We start from the raw sequence: 19,494 nt of genomic DNA, 5'->3' as shown, positions 1-19,494 counted from the left end.
GCCTGGTGGCACATACCTATAAAGCATTTAGAGGCTGAGGTAAGATTCTTGTGAGGTGAAAACTAGCCTCTACTGTATAGTGACACTGTTTAAAAGGAAAACAAAATCCTCTCAAGGAAGAGGACTGGTAGAAGAATGCTGTCCATATAAAATACAAAATCCTTTGTGTTTTTGCACTCACTAGGAGTCCCAGATAAAGCTTAGTGTCGTCCTGAGTCAGTATTTTCTAAGTCCTGCAAGTGAGTTGAATGTACTTAAGTCTACAAGCCTTAGCCATAACTCACTAGAGGGTAAAACATATGTTATAGGGTTGTTGTTATTGTTGTTTTTGAGGATGGGGTTCCTCTGTAGACCAGGCTGGCCTTGAACTCTGAGATCTGCCTGCCTCTGCCTCTTGAGTGCTGGCATTAAAGGTGTGCCCCACCACTGCCGGGCTGTATTTTATAGTACTGTGTTACATGTGAGAATTACTGAGTAGTTTCACAGTGCTGGTGTCTAGGACATAGACCATACGCCCATGATATTTTAAAAACACACTTATAGGGTTGGAAAGATGGCTTAATCAGAAATCCTACTGTCCGTGTTAAGCAGGTCACAAACACCTATAGCTCCAGCTCTGAGGGAATCTGGTATCTGTAGCCCCTGCAGGTACTTATACTCACATGCATATACCCACACACAAACATATATACAATTAAAAGGTTTTTTTAAAAAAACTTTTTTTTTTTTTTTTGAAACCCAGAACATTTGCCCAGTGACTTTGCTGAGTTTCTCTGCCCTAGTCTATTCACTTTTGTTTGTTTGTTTTCTTTCTTCCTAGGGCTAGACGGTAGCACCCCTGCCTTTGAGAGGGAGCGGCTCATTAATCAGTTCAATGATCCCAGCAACCTCACCACCTGGCTCTTCCTTCTCTCTACAAGGTGAGTTCATGAAATTTGCCATCTGGGCAGGTACCACAAAGGCTTATCGACATCTGAGATGAGATCTGTTTAGCTTTGTAATTTGTTTTTTGAGGTCAGAAAGGGAACCCCAGGAGAAGTTGTTATGAAGTTAGTCACCACAGTGTTATAAAGTTCTTTGAGACCTTCATTAATAATTGTCATAATTAGATATTCTCTCAGGAGTGCTCTATGGCAAGGAGTGATCACATTAGATAATGTGATTGATGTAAATAAGAATGCTTTAAAAAGAAAGTGCCCAGTTTTAGCCATCAGGAGGCAGGCAGATTTTGAGTTTAAGGCCTGCCTGAGTTCTATCAGTGAGTCCTGCCTCAAAACAAACAAAACAACAAACCAAGACAAAAAAATTTAAAGTGTGATGTAACTATAAAAGGTTGATGTTTTCTGGCAAATACCTTGAAGGCTCAGTAGCTTTCTGCCAAGAGAGTGTTCAACAGTATGGGGGTTATTTTCTTCTTTGTTTGTTTCAAATATGTTCTGATGTAGCCCAGGCTGTGGTTAGCTCCCCTTCATCTTCCTGCCCCTACCACCATATATTGGGACCATAGGCTTGTGCTACCACTCCTAGTATGTATGAGTCTTTTATCCCTCTTAGGTATTAAAGTACAAATACTACAGACAGTTTATTACAGACATTTCCACTCATTAAGGCATAGCACTCTGGGGCTTCTTTACCTTTTGTAGGGTTTTACCTTTTACATAGATGAAGAACTATAGAGACTGTTGAATTGGACATCAGGGTATATACACTTCTCAATGCTTGAGGAGCAAACAGTATTTATCAGGCCATCAAAATTCTTGATTGTGCTTAAGACTAGGAGAGTGGTACTGGGGTAGGAGTCACAGAGGGCAAAGCTTCTGAGAAAACCATCTTTAAGACTAAGGGATACATGTTGTTGGCTTATGTTTTCAAGGGCTGGATGTTTGGGTGTGAATCTGATTGGTGCCAATCGAGTGGTGGTATTCGATGCTTCCTGGAACCCTTGCCATGATGCCCAGGCAGTATGTCGGGTATACCGTTATGGCCAGAAAAAGCCCTGTCACATCTATCGACTTGTGGCTGATTACACTCTTGAAAAGAAGATCTATGACCGGCAGATTTCCAAGCAGGGCATGTCAGGTGGGCTGTTTTCCAAGTTAGTCCAGATATACTTCTGTACTAGCCTCTGTCTTATAAGGGATCAAGGGTATGAGGGGAGGAGCAGGGCATGGGAACACAGATTGCCTTTGAGTCACAGAATACCAGAAGTTCCTCCCATATCATTCTAGTTCAACTCATTAAGGAGATGGACCTCAAACTATGAAATGTAGGCTTAATAGGAGCTAGTGGCTTGCCATGATGTTCCCACTTTCCAGGATCTTCTGCCTGTCCTTTGACCTTTGTATGTGGAAGGCTTCCTTACTGTCAGTTAAGCCACTTTCTCTGCTGACCTTTGTAGTTGTATTTTTAGGCTTTTTGATGAGTGCTGACTTTGTTCTTATCTCTTGCCTTCTAGATCGGGTAGTGGATGATCTAAATCCAATGCTGAACTTCACCCGGAAGGAAGTGGAAAACCTGCTGCACTTTGTTGAGAAGGAGCCAGCTCCCCAAACATCTTTGGATATAAAGGGGATCAAGGAGTCAGTCTTGCAACTTGCCTGCCTGAAGTATCCTCACCTCATCACCAAGGTAAGCTTCTCGTGTAGGTGAAGTCCTTGGTATGACAGACCCAACCAGTGAAGGCTTGTTTGGTAAATCTGCTTCCTTCTGAAGTGGTATTTAATACATACAACTGAGGCAGAAGTATCATTTGCTGATCCCAGCACCTTCGGTCATTGGAGTGTTGAACTTAGCCATGTACAATAATCTGACCACTGTGAATCTTCCTAACAGAAGGAGGAGCAATGTGCGCTCGCTCTCTCTCTCTCTCTCTCTCTCTCTCTCTCTCTCTCTCTCTCTCTCTCTCTCTCTCTGTGTGTGTGTGTGTGTGTGTATGTGTGTTGTGTATTTGAAACTGATACTAGGTTAGAGTTGTGAACTCTATTTTTTTGTAAGATTTATTTTTACTTTTAGTTATGTGTATGTGTGGTGCAGTGTTTGTGTGCATGTGCACCTGCATGCGTGTGCATGTGCCTACACATATGAGTGCCAGGTACCTGTGGAGCCCAGAGGTGTCAGATCTCCCTGGTGCTGGAGTTTCAGATAGTTGTGCGCTGGCCAACATGGATGTTAGAAACTTAAGTTAGGTCCTCTGCAAGAGTAATCTGTGCTCTTAACCAGAGCTATCTCTCCAGGCTCTTCTCAATGTTTGAAGGGTGTATGTATGTGTTTTATATATGTGTGAATTCATGGATGAGGAAGTCAGAGAACAACTTTGTAAAGTTAATCCTCTCCTTCCTGTATGTGCATTCTGGGAATTGAATTTATCTCACCAGCCCATAAACTGCACTATTGACAGAACATGCTTGTTTACCTATAAGTAGGCTTTTTGACAGTGTTGGAGACCATCAACCTCTTCTTGGTTTCAAAATTAGGCTCATTATATATCAGTTATATTTGCACAAAGACTGGTAATTAAACTCAAATCCCCTGTGTCTCCAGGAGCCTTTTGAGCACGAATCATTGCTCCTCAACCGAAAAGATCACAAGCTGACCAAAGCTGAAAAGAAAGCAGCAAAGAAGAGCTACGAGGAGGACAAACGCACATCAGTGCCCTACACCCGGCCATCGTATGCGCAGTATTATCCTGCCAGCGACCAGACCCTGACCAACATCCCTGCCTTCAGTCAGAGGAACTGGTGAGTTGCTGAAGGAAGAGTCTGGCTGCTTTGCACCAAACTCCTATCATTCAGTTCCTGTTTCAAAGGGAGAATCTACAGCCTATTCCTTGGCTGCTATAGGAAGAAGGTCCTGCTCTATGGTCAGGTGTCAGAGCAGTTGAGCCGCCCTAGTGCTCTGAGCAGCTCTGGGTCTGACATTGTTGGTTGGATAAATAAGCTGCTGATTTTGCCTCTCAGAAAAGCCTTCTGGGAGAGTGGTATAAGATGGCTTTTTATGGGCCAGCTAGGAGTCACATGGGAATGTGTACACACAAAGAGGGTATCTTCCTTAGAAAGTTTACTGACAGGTAGGGTTGTTGAGATGTTCAGCAGATAGAGTACTCTGTATGCAAGCCTGAGGACTCGGGTTCATTTCCTGGAACCTACATGTAAGCAGAAGGAGAAAACTAACTCTACCTAAAGCTCAAACTTCCACACACAAGCCTTGGCAAGTATGTACCCACATAAACACATCAAGAACACACATGCACAATAATCGTAACTTTTTCTTTCATTATTAAACATTTACTATGTGTAAAGCATTCACCCATAGTCTGGCAGAGTACATTTAAGTACAAAGAATCAATGAAGCCATTCCAAATCAAGTGTAGGAACACTCTTGAGAAAGAGTACCAGATAGTCAAAATGTCTTGTAGTAGAAATACCAAAACATATAATAAAATTTTAAAAGCTCAGGAAAAGGAAGTTTCTTCAGAAATCTGCAATCAGAAGAGCAAATGTGTTGCACACACACCTGTAATCCCAGCACTCAAGATGTAGAGGCAGGAGGAGAATTTAAGGTTATCCTTGGTGAGCTTGAGGCCAGCCAGTAATATGTAAGTGGTGATGAGGGGAGGAAGGCACGCGCATGCGTGCGTGCGTGCGTGCATGCGTGCGTGCGTGCATGCGTGCGTGTACACATACACACACATACACACACATACACACACACACACACACACACACACACACACACGGGGTTGGGGGGTGGGACAGACAGACAGATATCCTGGTGGAGGGAAGAGAAGGATAGTGTAGTGGATGAATGGATGGATGAGTGGGTGAGTGGATGGGTGGATATATGTGTGAATGGATGTATAGATAGATGGGTGGCCATATCTTGGTCTTGAATCAGGGAGAACTCTTATTGCAGACCATCATCTAGTTGAAAGAAGGTGAACCAGGAAGGGCGCACCATTGACCATAGGTGACATTTTATTAGTAAGAGATACACAGCCAGTTCTCTCTCTGGCTATGTCTGTGTCATTGAGACATCTGGCTTTGTGCAAAGGCTTTTTCTGTGGTTGTTTTTGTATGGTGATCATAACTAGAGGGACAGTATGGAAACCATCCCAAACAGGAGCCAGAAGGAACATCATGAAAACTAATCTGGAAAAGATAAGGACAAATGTATAACTTACTCAGGTTTAAGGTATGTGTGTGAGAGAATTCAAGAGTGAGTAGTTGGGCTAGGTGTCTCTGATGCTCACCGGCACATGTGGCATCACATAGGTGAGTCAGGGTAAATTTTTCCCTTCAGATTTCAACTTAAATGGTATCAAGAACTTGCCCTTCCTTTTACATTTTTGTATCATCTTATCTTCCTTTTAGATCTGGTTTCTGATGTAGATGGTCCAGGTTCCAGAGAAGCAGATGGTATCTTCCGTCTCTGAAAGGCATTTCTCCACTAACATCTGACTGCTTTTCTGCTATTCAGTCATGCCTCTAGTCTCCTTTAGAATTGACTATCCTCTGCATGTCTTCCAATACTTCTCAGTGATAGCTAAGGCCAGGGCATGACAGTCTCTAGTAATTTAGTGGCTGTTCTGCCCAACTGTAAATGTACTTGTCTTTTTCTTGCAGGCAGCCAACACTGAAGGGTGATGAAAAGCCTGTGGCCAGCGTTCGTCCTGTCCAGTCTACCCCCATCCCAATGATGCCCCGGCATGTCCCACTCAGTGGTAGTGTAAGCTCTGCCTCCAGCACAAATCCATCCATGAACTTCCCCATCAACTACTTGCAGCGAGCAGGAGTCCTTGTGCAGAAAGTGGTCACCACGACAGGTTTGGAATTCCTGCTTTCTCTTATGGGGATGTTGTTTCTACCTACCCACCCACCTACCTACCTACCTACCTACCTACCTACCTACCTACCTACCTACCTACCTATTTTCCTCTCTCTCTTTTTTAAGGTTTATTTATGTTTATGGGTATTCTTCTTGCATGCATGTAAGTGTACCTGGTGCCTCAAAACAATATATGTTGGATCCCCTAGAACTGTAGTTACAAATGGTTTTGAGCTGCCGTGTGGGTGCTCAGAACCAAATCAGGTGCTCTTAACCATTTATTTTGTATTCATGTGTGTGCCAGTGCTCATATGGTCCCTGGGGATCAAGCTCAGGGTGTCAGGTTTGACAATAAAGCACCTTTATTCACTAAGACACCTCACTGGCCCAGTGTTGTCTTTTGTAACTTGATTTTGTTGATTCAATAAGTGTTCATTAAACACCTTTTGTGGACACCTTCCTATGTTGGCACTATCGATAAAAATGAAGATTCCCTGATCTTGTAGAATTTACATTCTAGTGAAATCATTCTGGTGAAAACTGTCTGTCTGTCTGTCTCTCTCTCTCTCTCTCTCTCTCTCTCTCTCTCTCTCTCTCTCTGTCTCTCTCTCTCTCTCTCTGTCTGTCTCTCTCTGTCTCTCTCTCTCAGCCAGGGTTTCTGTGTATAGTCCTTGCTGTCCTGGAACTTGCTCTGTAGACCAGGCTGGCCTTGAATTCAGAGATCTGCCTGCCTCCTGAGTGCTAGAATTAAAGCCATGAGCCACCACTGTCTGATGAAAAACTTATTATATGGCTTGGGTTTTTGTTGTTTTTGTTTTAGAATGAATGTGAATGGAATTCTATGAATACCACAGGGATTCTGTAAATATTCCTGGAATATGGGTTTGGACTTTTAAAGTTTTCAGAGATGTGAATATGCTGAGCTCTGCCTAAATGTTTTCAGTGTATAAAATGTCAGCTGGGCACAAAAGGGCCAGCCTGCAGAGTTAGAAGACCTGAAGTGTCACTTGCTTTTTTTCTGTGCCAGTTGTTATAGATTGGGCATGTTAGGCCAGGGGCAACAGGGGAAGGTGGGCATTTCAGCCAAGCCCTGAAGTTAGTTCCAAGTCTCATTGACTGGGGAGGAAAACATTTCTGGACTTTACCTTTCATTTTCCTGTTTAGAAGTATCTGTGCTATATACATTTTGATGAAAACATCTTAAATGATTTTTCTGAGAATGAAAGCAGTAAGACATTTATTAACAATTTTGAAATACACTAAACAAAACACCTGAAAATCTTATCTCTCAACTGAATCTTAAAAGACCTTCTGCACTTTTAGGAGTTGTAGGTTAGTGCCAGCAAGGAAGATCATACCACCTTTGTTGCCTAAAATGATGCAGAACAATTTATGTAAATAGTTCAGAATGGAAAAAAAAATAGAAATAACCATTGGGACTGATTTTTTTTTTAACTAGAAATCTTATAAAATTTTTAATTAAAGCAAAGGAAATCCATGAGCAGCGTGGCCTGATTCGTAAGCAGCTTTGATGTTCTCGGTGTTCTTTGCTGAGACAGTTATGAAGGTTTCTGCTTGTTTGTTTCACTGTCTTTGATTCTAACTCTGAAGAAAGGCTGTGGGAAAGACAGGACCTGGAGTGGGTGTGAGACTTTAAGTTTCCTTCTTTTCTTCAGTCAAGCCCCGTGTCATCTAAATGCACGGTCTGTTTTTCACTAGATATTGTTATTCCTGGACTCAACAGCTCCACAGATGTTCAGGCAAGAATCAATGCTGGTGAGAGCATCCACATCATCCGGGGCACAAAAGGTGAGAACCGAGTGAAGGGCATGTGAGAGTGCTAAGCTAGGAGTCAGAATGTACTTAGGGTTTAAGTTAGAGAGGGTATAGGTAGGAATTAGTTATAAGAGATTTGCAGTTGGAAGAGACACGAGGACATTTCTGAGATGACATTGAACTTAGAGGAAATTGATGGTCTCGTGTTTCTGTTTGTTTTGCTTTTATGGGAAACCTTGGGGTGACTATGCATGGGTAAAGAGGCCAAAACTGAGAATAGTTGTGGAGTGGGTTGTAAGCCATTGTGTCATTTACACACAATTTCCTTGGGCCAGGGTGGTCGCCCCCAGCTAGGAAATGTCTACTGTACATGAATTAGTGCAGATGGGTTGCACAACAGAGTTTTTAGTGTGGTAATTTTTTAAAGCCCAATATGATAGCAGGTATAATGGTGCGTGTGCCTATACTCCTAGCACTTGACTGGCAGAGGCAGGTGGATCTCTGTGAGTTCAAGGCCAGCCTGGTCTATGTACTAAGTTCCAGGACAGCTAGAGCTACATAGTGAGACCCTATCTCAACAAAACAAAACAAAAACTCAGTAAATAAATAAATAGCCCAGTATCTTTCTGGTATCCTTACAGAGAACCATAAGATCATTGAAATAAGAACCGTGTGTTAAATAGAGTCAGGATGCAAACAACTGCACTTGTTTCCATAGTAGGTTTGGGGGCAGGGGGTTGTTTTTTTGTTTTTGTTTTTGCATCACCACACCCAACCTTATAGTAGTCTGTAACTAAGTTCCATTGCTGAATGAGGCTGCTCGAGGCTTTACATTCAGGAAGATTGTGCCCTAGCCTATATTGAGTCAAGTAACTTTAGGCTTAGAACACACGGAGTTACAGATGACTCTACCCAGCCTTACCTGAGCCTCCTTAGTGTGGAACCCAGCCTTTAATTGTGCTCTCCCCAGAGCAGGGATCAGCCAACTGTGACATGTATGTCACATCTAGCCTGCTTCTAGTACCTTACCTGAAAGCTAGAATGTATTTTATGTTTTTAATTAGTGGGGAAAAAAAAAAAGAAGAAAATCAAGGGGGGAAATCCAGAATAATACTTTATGACATGGAAATTATATGAAATTCACATTTTCTTTTTCAAGAAAGCTTTATTTGAAGTGCAGTGATAACATGGGTGAGGCCAGTGGGCTGACTGAGCCAGTAAGATGACCCACCAGAGACTCATTCCTGGGTCCCACACGACACGAGCAACAAAATGACTTCTACAAGTTGTTCTCACACACACAATAAATAAATTGAATAAAAAGATTTTTTTTTTAATTTTTAAAAATGTATTTTACACATATGGGTATTTTGTCTGCACATATGTCTGTCTATATATTATATATGTGCCTGGTGCTAGAAGAGGGCATCAGATCTCCTGGAAAAGAACTGGTGGATAGAGTACAGGCCTTGAATTCTCCCAGCTGAGCAATAGAGGGTACTGAAGCAGTCAGGGGCCATTTTCCAGAGCAGAAAAAGGATCCAGCCCCAGCGTGCCCGAGAGCACAGAGCTTGTTCTTCACAGGTCCTCCTTCCTTCCTTCCTTCACTGCTTTGGGACTTTCTGGAGTACCTGCATTCTTTTTTAGAGGTTAAGCTCCACAAGACAGGCCCTTTTCTGTTTTAAATATTCCAGTACTAAAACTGCCTGTGTTATGTGGTATGTGATAAGTTAGCAATTAATGTTTATGAATAGATGAATCACTATGGATCCAGACGTCAGTTATCCTCTCCTTATTGTAGAAGGTTTGTGGGGTGGGGTCATTTTATAGGTTTTACCAGTCCTGGAGTACCTGGAGTTTCTCAGGGATAGCTAGCTGTATTCTATGCAGGTTCCTGATGGTCTTTCTCATTATCTCCTAGGGACATACATCCGCACCAGTGATGGACGCATCTTTGCTGTCCGGGCGACTGGCAAACCAAAGGCCCCTGAAGATGGTCAAATGGCTGCCTCAGGTGTGGTAGCCTATAACTTTCTATTGACCTACACAGCATTTGTGTGGCTTATCTATAATTAATGTACTTTTTGCATAAATAACATATAAGATTTATAATTTAGAAGTTGAAAACGGGATAAAGTGTTGAAAAGTAAGTTTTCTGTCCTTCTCCCAGTCAGCTGTTGGTCCTCCCTGGAGGTCTTCCTTCTCCTAGTTAGCTGTTGGTCCTCCCTAGAGGTCTTCCTTCTCCCAGTCAGCTGTTGGTCCTCCCTGGAGGTTTTCCTCTTTTTTGTTGTTGTAAAGATAGTCTAAATACATGGTATAGGGTTGTGTGTGCACATACAAATAAGATTGTGTGCATTGTAAATAGATAGAGCTTTTTTCTTTGCCGTCTAAAAATAAACACTACTCTACTATGCTTTTCCTTTTTCACTCCCCAGTGATTGCTCATTTCTTATCCTTTGTTCTAGACATATTTCAGTGAAAGTTTACTATTTATTGACTTACATCTAGGTTATTAGGATTGGTGTGTGGGCATGGTGGGGGAGGGCCACACTCCTAGAAGTAGGAATTTTGAGCTGGGTGGTGTTGGTACACACTTTTTTTTTTTTTTTTTTTTTTTTTTTTTTTGGTTTTTTTTTTTTTGAGACAGGGTTTCTCTGTGTAGCCCTGGCTGTCCTGGAACTCACTCTGTAGACCAGGCTGGCCTCGAACTCAGAAATCCACCTGCCTCTGCCTCCCAAGTGCTGGGATTAAAGGCGTGTGCCACCACCGTCTGGCCCTGGTACACACTTTTAATCCCAGCACTTGGCAAGCAAAGGCAAGTGGATCACTGTGAGTTCACTGCCAGCCTAGGCTATGCAAAGAAAGCCTGCCTTAAGAAACAACAACAACAAAAAAAACAAGCAAGCAAACAAAAAATCAGTAGGATTTTTAGTCAAGGGTGTATTCATGGCAAATGGAAAGTGTTAAGGATTCCTACCAAGTTCTCCTCAATAGAAGTGGATTTTATATATTCCCTCACCTCTGGGATAGAGGAGCTAGACCGTCCATAGTGCTGATGTTCTAGCCTTTACCTGTGGGCTGGAAGAAAAGAACTGTTGAGTATCTGTATTCCCTGCACCTAGACCAAAGGATTTTTAATTTCCCATTAATCTTCTGTCTTTTCCTGCCTTTCTTTTATGTGAATCATTTATAAGTGGAAGATACCATGCTACTTTATCCATAAATACTTAAATATCCATCTCTCAAGAGTGAGAACATTGATTTCCTAGCTACTACTTCATTATCATACTAAAAGAAAAATTAACAATAATTCCATAATCTTACATAATTTCCAAGTTTTATCCAGATTTCCTAGTTTTCCAAATTGTCTATAATAGCTAGATTTTGTATTTTCTTAACTTGCATAGGCTAAATTTTAACTTCATTTGTATATTTTTATCCCTTGATAAAAATCTGACTAATTAGCTTTACAAAAAAATTTCCATCTGGGCATGGTGGTGCATACTTTTAGTCTAGTGTTCAGGAAGCAGAGGCAGAAGCAAGCAGATTTCTGAGTTTGAGGCCAGCCTGGGTTGCATAGTGAGTTCCGGGCCAGCCAGTTATATACATTAATGAGACCTGGCCTCAAAAAAATAAGAATTTCCCATTATTTCATATCCATTATTTCCTAAGATTCACTTTGTAGAATTGTCTCATGTTGCTTCATGGGTAGGCTTATGTGTTAGTTTTATTCCTGCCGTGTCAAAATACCTGAGAAGAAGAATGTAAGGGAAGAAAGGCTGATTTTAGCGGATAGTCTAAGGGGATGTTTAAGTGCATTGGGAGGTCACAGCAGCAGTTTGAGGCAGCTGGTCACCGTATGTTCACAGTCAGGAAACAGTAATAAATCAAGCCTTTGCTCAGCTCCCTTTCTCCTTTTTATTCTGTCTCATGCCTTATCCATGGAAGGATGCTGCCCATGGTTAGGATGGGTCCTTCCACCTCAGTTAACTTAGTGTACAAGCTCCCTCACAGGCATGACCAGAGATTTGTTCCTAGGTTAGTCTTGATCCTGGTTAAGTTGACAGAATAAACCCTCAATTGTTTGTGGAATGAAAAGATTTCTGTCTTTGAGAGAGGGGAAGTTGAATGGATTTGAATATCACAGTACAAGATTTATACTCAACAGGATTGGTATTCCCTGGATGCCTCTTTTTCCCTACCCATTCTGGTTTCAGTTACCTGTATTTTATCTGCAGGTTCCCAGGGGCCTTCTCTTGCGTCCACGAGCAATGGCAGACACAGTGCCTCATCACCCAAAGCCCCTGACCCCGAGGGGCTGGCCAGGCCAGTCTCTCCTGACAGCCCAGAAATCATCAGTGAGCTCCAGCAGTATGCAGATGCGGCCGCTGCTCGGGAATCCCGTCAGAACTCCCCGAGCATCAGTGCTGCCCTGCCTGGCCCCCCGGCCCAACTTATGGACAATAGCACCATTCCTGGGACAGCTCTTGGAACTGAGCCATGCCTTGGGGGTCATTGCCTCAATAGTTCCCTCTTGGTAACTGGCCAACCCAGTGGTGGCAGGCACCCAGTGCTGGACTTAAGGGGCCATAAGCGAAAGTTGGCCACTCCATCTGTCACCCAGGAATCAGTCCGTCGACGGTCCAGGAAGGGCCATCTGCCAGCCCCCGTGCAGCCCTATGAACACGGGTATCCAGTCTCTGGCGGGTTTGCAATGCCGCCTGTCTCCTTAAATCATAACCTCACCGCCCCCTTCACCTCCCAGGCTGGGGAGAATTCCCTGTTTATGGGCAGTAACCCCTCCTACTACCAGCTGTCCAATTTGCTGGCAGATGCCCGCCTGGTGTTTCCAGTGACTACTGACCCTCTGGTGCCAGCAGGCCCTGTCAGTTCCTCTTCCACGGCTACCTCAGTCACTGCCAGCAACCCCTCCTTCATGCTCAACCCCTCTGTACCAGGGATACTACCCAGCTACTCACTCCCATTCTCACAGCCACTCCTGTCCGAGCCGAGGATGTTTGCGCCTTTCCCTTCCCCCGTTTTGCCCAGCAATCTTTCTCGGGGCATGTCTGTCTACCCAGGCTATATGTCTCCACATGCAGGCTACCCAGCTAGTGGCCTCCTCCGGTCCCAGGTGCCTCCATTTGACTCGCATGAGGTTGCCGAGGTGGGGTTCAGCTCCAATGAAGATGAGGATAAAGATGACGATGTGATAGAGGTCACTGGGAAATAACGAGGAAGCCCCTGCCCACATCACTTGGGGCCCCTGGAAGGTTGCCCACCAAACTGGAAGGCAATGAACCTGGTCTTTCTGAAAATAGGGTACTTGGAAGGAGAGAAAAGAAGACTAAGGAGAGTGATTGGCCACAATGGCAGGCTCTATTGCTGTTCATTAGAAGAAGAAAAAGAAAGGAACCCAGAAACTCCACAGAGCTGTAATAGTGGGAAATCAGGGACCGAAAACAGGGATGGGGTGTGTGGAAGCCTGCCCCTTCCTTCCTGCCTTTCTTATGCTGTCTGCTTAGATGCCCACTGGAGTGTAGAAGTCATATCTCATTCTGCCTTTGGGAACATGTCTCCCAAGAAATCTGCCTGAGGATGGGAGATGAGGGTGGGCATGGGGAGCAGACTAAGATTCCATGGGAACGAATATCTCTTTTAGGAGGTTGGAAGGAAGTGAGCCAGGCTGTGTGTGTGTGTGAGTGTGTGTGTGTGTATGTGTGTACGTGTATGTACGTGTACTCATGCACGTAAGAGAGAACATGTATGTAGCAGAACAAGGGTGAAAGTGGGAGGGGAGGGAGGGGAAAAACTAAGAGGTAAACTAAAAAGAAATGATTTTATCTTTTTTGAAGTGTAAATCAGAGTGTGGTGGTTTATGGCTACTAAGTTGAACATCAAAGTGAGTCCAGGAGAAGAGCCATGAAAGCCAGTTTCCTTCTGGTTGGTGAAGAGAAGGCCGGGCTAACCTGAGTCCCTAGTCCCACATTTGTTTTTTAACTTGGGGGAAATCATGAGAAAGTGAGTGTTTCCAGTCTCTTATTCTCTCCACAGTGGCCATCTCTGAGCAGATGTCCCTTTCCACGTGGGCGCGAAGTGCACTGCAGTGTGAGGGTGAGGTTGTGTTGTGGCTGGAAAAGACGTGCTTCCCCAGGACAGAGCTGAGCCCCTTCGGCTGCCTGTTCTGGTGGCCTTTCCTCTTCTTTCCCTCTCCATTAGAGAGCTCCATGTTAATTTATTTCTTATGGACAATTATTTATTATTTTCATTTGTGGGCAAGGGTGGTGGTGGGAGGTTATAAAGAAGATAGCAGATAGTAAAGGAAGTTCTAAAATATTCCAGGCCCCCTAGCTGCTGGTATATTAAAAAAAAAAAAAAAGAAAAGAAAAAGAAGGATCCCAGGTAGACAGTGAATTAATTGACCAGGGAAAGAGAATTAGAATTAACTAAACATTCGCTTAAATAGCTATGTTGTGGGGAAATGGCCTCTCAGGAAAATCAGGGAGCCCTGAGACTGGCTAGTTGGGGGTGGTGAGACTCATTCCATAGAAATTGAAACTTGGGATCATGGACTTTGCTACTGGGAAGTAAGTAACCTCCACATTTGGAACTATTGTCCTCTGATGATTTTACAGGCCAGTTCTCTGCTAAAAGGTGACACTGTGGATGGGTAGCTGCTAGGTTGAGGTAAAGATGATTGATTTTGAGTTGGGACTTGTCTTGGCCTCCCTAACATATCAAGTGATCAGTATGGGCCTGTTCTGGTCCCTCCATCTTCTCTGAAGTATCCCAGGGAAGCCCTTCCTCTGTAGGAGTCTTACGCCTGGCTTTTGTTTTAAAAGAATACGAACACATGAGTCATTCTGGTCTCCCTTCCCTTGTTCCAGATAGCACGGCAGGGGTGTCTAGTGCTTAAACATAAACACTGGCTGTTTTCTATTACTGGTGTGTACTGTGTCTCGTAGCCCTCTGGCCCAGAAATTTTTCCAGTTCTTAATGATGAGAACTCCCGTCTGGCTTTACTACCTTCCCTTTGCTTCATCCTGATTGGACAACTGCTAGATCTGCCTCCTAATCCAAGAAGTATCTTAACTACTGCCTGCGACTCTTGACTAGCACCTTCTCATTGTTAGGGGAAGGGAGGGAGCTTAAAGGCAGACACTATGGGATTATCCCAGAGACAAGGAGATCCATGGTTGATGGGGTATGTGTACTGTCCAGTAACATCGAAAGTGGAACTTGAGCTTTCTCTGTCTTCATGTGCACCCTGTCAGCCACTTAACTCTTCTACTCATAGAAGCCTTAGATCTACAATTTAGCTATGCAAATTATTTTTAACAATTTAAAAATAGCAGTTTCAACCAGTGCTTTCTCGGTCAAATGTAGTCCAAGAAGCAATAGTCAAGGCATTTAATTGGAGTGGGCTCTCAGACTGGGGCTGGAACAGTGGGAGTGAGCTAGTCCAGATCTTTATAACTTGTAGAACACATTCAGAACTTGGGTTACATGGATGCCTCTCAGACCTTGGAACACTGAGCTCCCAGAGTTGTCTGTGTCTGTGTGTCTATGTGTCTATGTGTTAAATGTCTCTCAGACCTTGGAACACTGAGCTCCCAGAGTTGTCTGTCTGTGTATATGCCCTGCTAGCCAGGAAAAGGGTGTTTCTGTGTTCACAAATAGGGAATTAGTAAAAATAATTTCAGTAAGGAACTGGAACTGATTTTTAAGCTGCCAGGAAGTAAATGGGAATTCTGAGAGTTAGCACATGACTGCTATACACTTGGTCATTCCAGGCTTGGAACTCACTTCATCTTTGCAGCAGCCATAACTCTAGACAGGTCTCCTGACTAAAGAAGGTTTTTTGTGATAACATGCAGCTTCTGTTGTATAAGGGTGGGGGTGAGATCATAGGAGATTGAATTGCTTATTAGCTCCATGGGCTTTGGCAAACCCTCCTTCCCCCAACAAACCTAAATATCCTACTTTTCATGTGGCCTCCTGGGGAAATGTGCATGCACACCAAGCATGAGCATGTGACAAGCAAGAATGTCACAAATCTATTGTGCTTAGATTGGAAACACGAGGTGGTAGGTAAGTATACCAATTCATGCTTGTAATCCTAGCCCTCAAGAAACTGAAGCAGGAAGATTATTTTGGGCTATATATACAGTGAGACAGTGGGGAAAGGCAAAGGTCAGGCCCTGCATATTTTCTATTGGTCTTTCCTGGAATGTTTTAAGGGTCTCTCAAGATGTCCAGTCACTCTGGTGTATTCTAAATTCCTATTATCCGTAACACTACTAAATGATACAGGGTGACACTTAAAAATATTTGATTCCCTTAGGTCTCTATGTGGCCTCTGATAGGGATGGAGTAGCTATTCAAGAAAGTAAGTGAACCATATTAGGTCAGTTTCTTCTTAATGGCTTATCTTTGAAGTCCGCCCCTTGAGTTATGCTACTTAAGTATCTGTATTCCTGGCTTAAAGACTTTGGCCCTTGACTCTTCTAGGAATTAATGTGTGGATCATATATTTATGACTTATAACTAAAAATGAAGTTCCCTACTCTGGAAGCATGTAGCAAAGAGCTGGGCTATGTTTTGCTGATTAGTTGAAACAAAAGACCAACCATATAGGTGGGACTGCCATAGCAAGCAGTCAGTATCTTTAGGTGACATCCACTGCTCTGGAACTGAGTTCTTATCCATGGGGGAAGGTTTTCTGGGGCATTACATTCCTTGTTCCTACACAGACCTTTTGCTTCCCACTTCCCTTTGGTTTCCACATGCCCAGGTCTCCTGAGCCATTGTTTTCTGTGCATTCAGCTAGGATGTTCTTTTCCCCAGTATTGCTGCTGAGAGAAATCACCCTCCCCCAAAGGATGACTTCCTGGCTCCTCTGCTCACTAGTTCCCAGGAAATCAGCACCTTGAAGGCCAATATGAAAAGTGCTGAACTGCCTATTGCTCACCTCCAGACTTCCATTTCACCGACTCTTCTGCCCCTGTGTATTTGAATTGTTGTAATCCCTCAAAGTCTGTTCTGTGCCACTAGCTTGTCTCTAGGCCTTTTGTGAATACCTGAGTCCTATGATGATGAACTGATAAGCAGGCAGTGTCCACCCTCTTTGCTTTTCAGGGACCCAAGCCTGCGCCTTTCCCCTGCCACAAGTCTGTTTGCTATAGTCATCTAGTGTGCTGGGGAGAGATAGCCAGGCAGGCTGCATAATCTACAATGTAGAGGGCTGAGGGAGGTTTGGGCACTCTCTGCTACCACTACTAGGATGATATTCAGACAAGAGGGGACCTCATACTGTGACCTGACCCAGGACCCTCCCTGGAAGAGAGCTCAGCCCAGCTGTGTTTGAGTGAGTGTGTGTATGTGTTTGCATGTGTGTGCTCATGTACACTGTGGTGTAAAATGACTGTTACCTGGTTGTGTAACTCAGGGCAGGCTGGGGATTCACCAGAAGATTCCCTCGAGCCTGCCCAAGACAGGTTTTTCCTTGTACCCTCTTCAGAGGGATCAGAGAGAGGGTCCAGGTGGGTTAAAGGGGTTGCAACAGATAACCACTAAGGCCACACTGCTGCCAGAGGAGTTGGGGGAAAGGGAGGGAGATGAGGTTGCCCCAAGGCTCTGGTACCTGGCTTTAGTTTTCTGTCTTCTTTCCTCAGGACGCCCCTGAGGCCCAGGACCTGTGCCTGGCTTAGAGGACCATCTGTGGCTGGGTGATCCAGCTGCTGGTGTGATCATGGGCTTCCCTCCTCTCTCAGCAGGGCAGACACTTCTGCCCCAGGGACTGGGCAACTGGCTGTTTCTATGACGTATTTATTTTTACTTGTGTTTCATGTCACTTTTTTAAAAAAAACAAACAGAACAATTGTAAGTCAGTATAACTGCCTATCAGTTTTCTTTATTTCTCTTTTTGTAAAATAAAATTTAAACTCAAGATGTTTGGTCAAGAAATTTTCTGGACAGTGGCTTAGCTGGGTGGTAATGAAAGAAACATAACATAAACTTGGATTAGTGCACGAGAGGTAGATGGGAAGGCTTTGAGCGGGTTCTGTTGTCAGGGATCACTGGGCTTTTCCTGGTTTTGCTCACCAGAAGAGGGTTGAGTACCCTCTTCTGCTGCTACTACTGCATTTCAATTCCGTCTAACCCCATAAGTTTAATTATTTTAAGAGGAGCAGCCCTGGGGACATATTCTCTGGCAATTTACACAGAAGCACCTCAGTTGCTGATTCCTGGGAAAGAGGAAGGGCAAGTCTGGGTTTACACTAAGGGGGTATGTGCTATTGAGAGAGGTCTGGGAATGGAAGGCGAGCAGATCTGACCTGTTAGGAGTGTACAAAGGGCCTTGCAAAGGAGTCTGCTGCCACCTAGTGCTCACTTGATAGCTGGCATTGTTAGAAGCACTGGGAGATGAAGTCAGGTGGGCTGATTCTCAGTTATAGGCCAACTCTCCTGCAGTATAGTGTGAAACTCCTCAGGCCTGCCTGCAACTCTGATACTGGATTCTGGAGCTCCCGACCAGGCTAAGGGAAGGGAGCCAAAACAACAGGATGAGGAAAGAGTGTCTCCTGACAGTGATTTCCTGACACAAACTAATCAATTTCTGAGAGACAGAATTAATGTGTGTTCTGAAGGCACAGGCTGTCTTTGAACCTGGGCCATGTGCCCTTCTTGTGTCTCAAGAACCATATCCAGTGTACAGACCATCTGCCCGAAGCAGCCAGTCATTACCATGTTTGATGTTCACAGGTAAACCAGTTCTAATGACCTTCCTGCTCTCTCGACCTTGAAGACTTGAATAACCAGCTGCCTATTTTTATCAGACTGTCTAGAGCATTGGGACATTTGTCTTATAGATGACGTTCAAGACCATGTTACTCCATGGCTGCTGGCTGTTTCCAAAGTCATCTTATATGCTCTTTGGGTAATGATCTTTCCAAATAGCACCTTGTTAGAAGTACCAAGATAGTCCTTGGTCCAGCCTGTCTGGCATCAAAATTTATGAACAGCCAAGTTTACAAACATAGTTACCTTCCTCACTCCCACCATAAATCTGGGTGTCTCAGGAGGTGCCCTTAGTACAGTTTGGAGGTTTATAGGTCATCAGATCCTAGCTCAAGATTGAACCTGTATTGAAGGACCTTACACTTGGCTTGGGAGTTACCTAAGTTATATTAAACAAGTAGAAACTCCCAGCAGCCACAGCCTGGGCAGTGAAGTAGAAGCCCCGAAGAGAGGTGTTCCCTGGAGTGAACTTCTGGAGGCCAAAGCTTTCATTTGGTTCACTTAGTGTTTCCATCCCCTGGAACTGTCTTAGTAGGAAGTAGTAAATGTCGGAGGTTAGAAATGGTCGTTCCTATGCTCACTGAACAGCTGATGGGTGGGTGAGTGGAGACACTTATATGTGCACTCTCCAGAAGTTTTTCAGAGCTTTGTTTAGCCAGAGCTTCCTCAGCTGTAAGATCTGAGCAAGCAGCCATACTCTGATGGGTTCTCAGACCTTTCATGAAGCCTCAGTGAGAGAAGGTGGCAAGAGTAAGAGTGGTACAATTACTAATAGGCCGACCCTGCTGCGCTGATCCTCCCTAAAATGCACAAACACTATGCATTCCAGGTCTGACTTCCTGGGCTTCTGGGGCAGGCAAACAGGCTGACTTTCCCGGTGCTTGGAGCCTGCCACTGCCTCTGGCTCCATTCCCTTCCCTCCCTGTCGGCCAGGATACCTTGGGGTACTGGTTGTTGCTCGGCCACCTTCAGAAGTTCTCCTTTGTTGTTGGATGTAGGAATGTGTGTTGTGGGCCCAACCCAGCCAGGTGGGGAGGAGGGAGGGGGAGGCGTGTACGTTACCAAGGAGACGGGGCGGGGCAGGCCTCCGCCCTC

At 44.2% G+C, this 19,494-nt stretch overlaps 1 protein-coding gene across 1 annotated transcript in view; it reads left to right on the top strand.

Annotated features, from left to right (window-relative positions):
• The window catches only part of Rad54l2 (RAD54 like 2), a 105,932-nt gene extending 88,384 nt beyond the window's left edge, over positions 1 to 17,548 (top strand). Inside the window, exons 15-22 of the mRNA XM_034484505.2 lie at positions 821 to 920; positions 1,874 to 2,079; positions 2,456 to 2,628; positions 3,541 to 3,737; positions 5,622 to 5,821; positions 7,543 to 7,632; positions 9,521 to 9,613; positions 11,838 to 17,548. Coding sequence (XP_034340396.1) covers positions 821 to 920; positions 1,874 to 2,079; positions 2,456 to 2,628; positions 3,541 to 3,737; positions 5,622 to 5,821; positions 7,543 to 7,632; positions 9,521 to 9,613; positions 11,838 to 12,832 — 2,054 coding nt within the window. The 3' untranslated portion in view covers positions 12,833 to 17,548. The remainder of the gene's footprint in view (positions 1 to 820; positions 921 to 1,873; positions 2,080 to 2,455; positions 2,629 to 3,540; positions 3,738 to 5,621; positions 5,822 to 7,542; positions 7,633 to 9,520; positions 9,614 to 11,837) is intronic.
• The last annotated feature ends 1,946 nt before the right edge of the window (positions 17,549 to 19,494 follow it).

Source organism: Arvicanthis niloticus, chromosome 21, assembly GCF_011762505.2.
Source record: "Arvicanthis niloticus isolate mArvNil1 chromosome 21, mArvNil1.pat.X, whole genome shotgun sequence".
In the NCBI taxonomy this organism is placed as follows: Eukaryota; Metazoa; Chordata; class Mammalia; order Rodentia; family Muridae; genus Arvicanthis; species Arvicanthis niloticus.
Note: the sequence above shows the minus strand (reverse complement) of the source record. Positions and strands in the feature narration are given on the sequence as shown.